Genomic DNA, 3,214 nt, shown 5'->3' with positions numbered 1-3,214 from the left:
GTATAGAATTGTCAGATGATAAACAAAACCCTTTAACCAATTCTCAATAACTTTTCCCTCCACAATCTAACATCCCACGACGGGGATTAGTAATGATTTCACAATACCAAGGTACTCGAACACATACATAAAAGCCAGGGACTAGATGGGAGCTGATGAGTAGTTGAATACGCAGCAACGCGACATAGCCGGTAGTCAGTAACTCGAGAGCGGTCGTATCACTCGTTCGTTATTACTTCCAATTGAAATTTTCGTAAGTTTCACCTTGATCATATTCTTATTTTATTCATAATAAATCCCATAATTCTTCATACGGTTAAGTGTCTCGTAATTCATATATTTACGTGTCAATTAAAGAAACTACGAAATATAATTACATTCCGTTAATTAATAGTTCATTAGAATGCTAAAGTGTTATCGTTAATTTACTAGCTGGATTCATGTTCTCTGTAGATTAATGAAACGAACTTNACAGAGATCTGCCCTGTCCGGTTCAACGTTTAGCGTTTACAAGAACCAACTGAATAGAGATCTGCCCTATCCAGTTCAACGTTTAACATGTACTTAGAATAGAACGAAAGAATCATTTCAACGCTAGAAAATACGTAATGAAGACGTTTGCAAGCGTATTGTTAATAATTATCAGTATTTTTTAGGAGAATGTTTATATAAATGAGCTTCGAATTTAATGAGAAACGGGGTTATGGAAATAAAGACTGGATTTAATTCTTTTTTAATTGAGGCAAAACCAAATTTATTACGATCTGAAAAACGCCTGTGTTCCCTGTATACAGAAATTTGTATTTACTTTATATTCTGTTTATATCGGATCGCCCCGTTGTTCTTCATCCGTTCGCATGCAACTATTGAAACTCCATTAATTTGAACCCGAATTTGTGGTACGCTTTTTAATTGTCTGAATTTAGTAAAAAATATTTATTTTAATCGCATATGTATCCAAGTACGGTTAATAATATTGTGCGATAAATATGTTCATATTTTTATTTCAACTTCGAGGGATCTCATGATATTTTGTCGAGAGTCGGCAGATCGAGGAACAAAAGTATCCGTCAAACTCCCCGCTATTCTCTTTCAGGTAGTTCCTTAGGTGCCAAAAGGGCAATTTTATGGCTGGTGGGTCGAAATCCCCAAGTATTCTTGGAGACGATATTTTTCGTGATCGTCGCATGCGATCTTTCTGTCGAAACTTCTTTCTACTTGCAAATAGCACATATATTATTATTACACTAAAATTGATAATCATTATTTTTTTAATTCGTATTCACTTTATTCACTTTTAAGTATAATAACAGGTAGAAATAATGAAATCATTAAGATATTTATTTCATAACTTCGTCATGAGTTTCTACGCGATAATTTTCTTTTATGTCATTGATGATCCTATCAAAGGAACGTGTGCATAAACAGTTTCATACTGTACGTTAAAGATATGAATTCTCACAACTATAGTTGTCAATTTCTTCCGTGAGACTACGTAGATAGTAAATGATCGACAAGTATTCTAAAACGATATCGATTGTTAATTAAATTGTAAGATGTTGAAGTCAAGAAGTTACTAATTTTTGCGAAGTGGGAAGCACAGCAGGAAGTCTTGTTGCGGTTAAGTTATTTGAAATAGATAAGTAGGGTCTGTGTTACGAACGGTAGGCTGAAAGGACAATATTTTCCGAGACACTTCTCCGCGTTCGTCTAGGTAAATATTCGTATTGCATCTGTATAGGTATTATATGTATGTAGCCTCTCGAATTCGACATTCTATTCTCAGCGAACAGATCAACAATTGCAATGGCGAGAATTCATATCTTTAACATACAGTATGAAACTGTTTATATAGAAAGACCCCCCGCAGCGACAGGGAGACGAGACAGACAGAGGAAGGAGACCGAAACGACCAATGAACGGGGTGAAAAGCACCCCTGGTCACCGAAAAAGTAGAGAGTAGGAAAACCAGGGGGCTTAGCCCCGGGAAGGACATAAAAAGAGCCGGAGCGCGAACGCGGGCTATCAGTGGCCTACCGATCGTGCCCTTCGAGAGATCAACCGAGTGACAGTCGACGCGAACCGACGCGAGTGCAACCATCGCCATGAACCGACAATTCGCGAGAAACACAGAGAACGAAAGAACGTATCTAGTCGCGATAGTTCCCCAAGATTTCCCGAAAGTACTGATGAAATTCGCGGAAACCGAAGAGTTCGGCGATGCACTGAGTGAGTGCGTGCTGAGATACACCGAGGAAGCGAGGAAACAGAAATCTCTAAACTACACGAGACCCAGCTTCCTCAACTTCCATCAAAAGAACGGAGGGATCCTATTGACATGTGAGACGGAAGAAACAGTCAGGTGGATCAAGGTCGCGATCAAACACGTGAGAATGAGAAACGGACGAGAGTTGAAGGTCGAGGAACGACAGGCGCTGGACAATAGGTTTTTGGCCGAGGGCAGATGCACGCACTCGCGATACAACGGTAGGAACATATTAGAGACGATAATGAAATACAATCGCGGACTAGACACGTCGAGATGGATAGTCACGAGAGAGAAACAGACGAGGACGGGACTTATCATCACGATCGAACTGGAGGGCAGATCGGTAGGCACACTGAGAAAATTAAGAAACAAGATCCCCCTGGATCAGAGCCGGGTGCATAGATTTAACGTGATATCGGTCACTCCGTCGATGAGAGACATAAACCAGGAGAGGAACGAAGGACTGACGTTGGACGTCACGGACGATGATTTCGGACCGCTGCTCGGCGGCGAAGGCGGATACTCGCCCGAGTCGCCGACGTCGGAATACTCGCAATGCGACAGATCCACGAGCACGTCGTTCGATACGGACGGCGACGAATTCATTCTATCGGCGGAGCTTGACCGCTTCACGAACATGGACATTGACGTAGAACCGGAAAAGCACGAGCCGACGGCAAGGGGCACGCTCCAGCAAAAACCGATGCTCCGTCTGAAAAGACAAAAGGTAAAACACTCTCAAAGATCGATAAAGTAGAGATAGCCTAGAAAATTAACAAACGTAACCAAACTTATTACCGAATTACAGAAAGAACCCCGCTGAAAACGGCGACAGCGCGACCCGCCCAGAGCGGAGACGACTCGGGCTACAGCTCGGCGGACGTTGTGGCCGCTTGGCGCCACTAGTCAGAACCGATGGCTAGGGAGTTCGGCCCTCTAGCTATC

At 42.1% G+C, this 3,214-nt stretch overlaps 1 protein-coding gene across 1 annotated transcript; it reads left to right on the top strand.

The window, feature by feature from the left end:
* Nucleotides 1-1,859: 1,859 nt before the first annotated feature.
* Nucleotides 1,860-3,110, top strand: LOC113464115 (uncharacterized). The gene is made up of 2 exons (XM_026812111.1): nt 1,860-2,996; nt 3,078-3,110. The coding sequence occupies exons 1-2, from the start codon at nt 2,106-2,108 to the stop codon at nt 3,090-3,092; spliced, it is 906 nt and encodes a 301-aa protein (XP_026667912.1). The 5' UTR covers nt 1,860-2,105; the 3' UTR covers nt 3,093-3,110.
* The last annotated feature ends 104 nt before the right edge of the window (nt 3,111-3,214 follow it).

The sequence above is a fragment of the Ceratina calcarata genome, unplaced genomic scaffold (assembly GCF_001652005.2).
Source record: "Ceratina calcarata isolate Rehan_Ccalc_2016 unplaced genomic scaffold, ASM165200v1 scaffold2569, whole genome shotgun sequence".
In the NCBI taxonomy this organism is placed as follows: Eukaryota; Metazoa; Arthropoda; class Insecta; order Hymenoptera; family Apidae; genus Ceratina; species Ceratina calcarata.
This window is presented reverse-complemented; position numbering and strand designations above follow the sequence as displayed.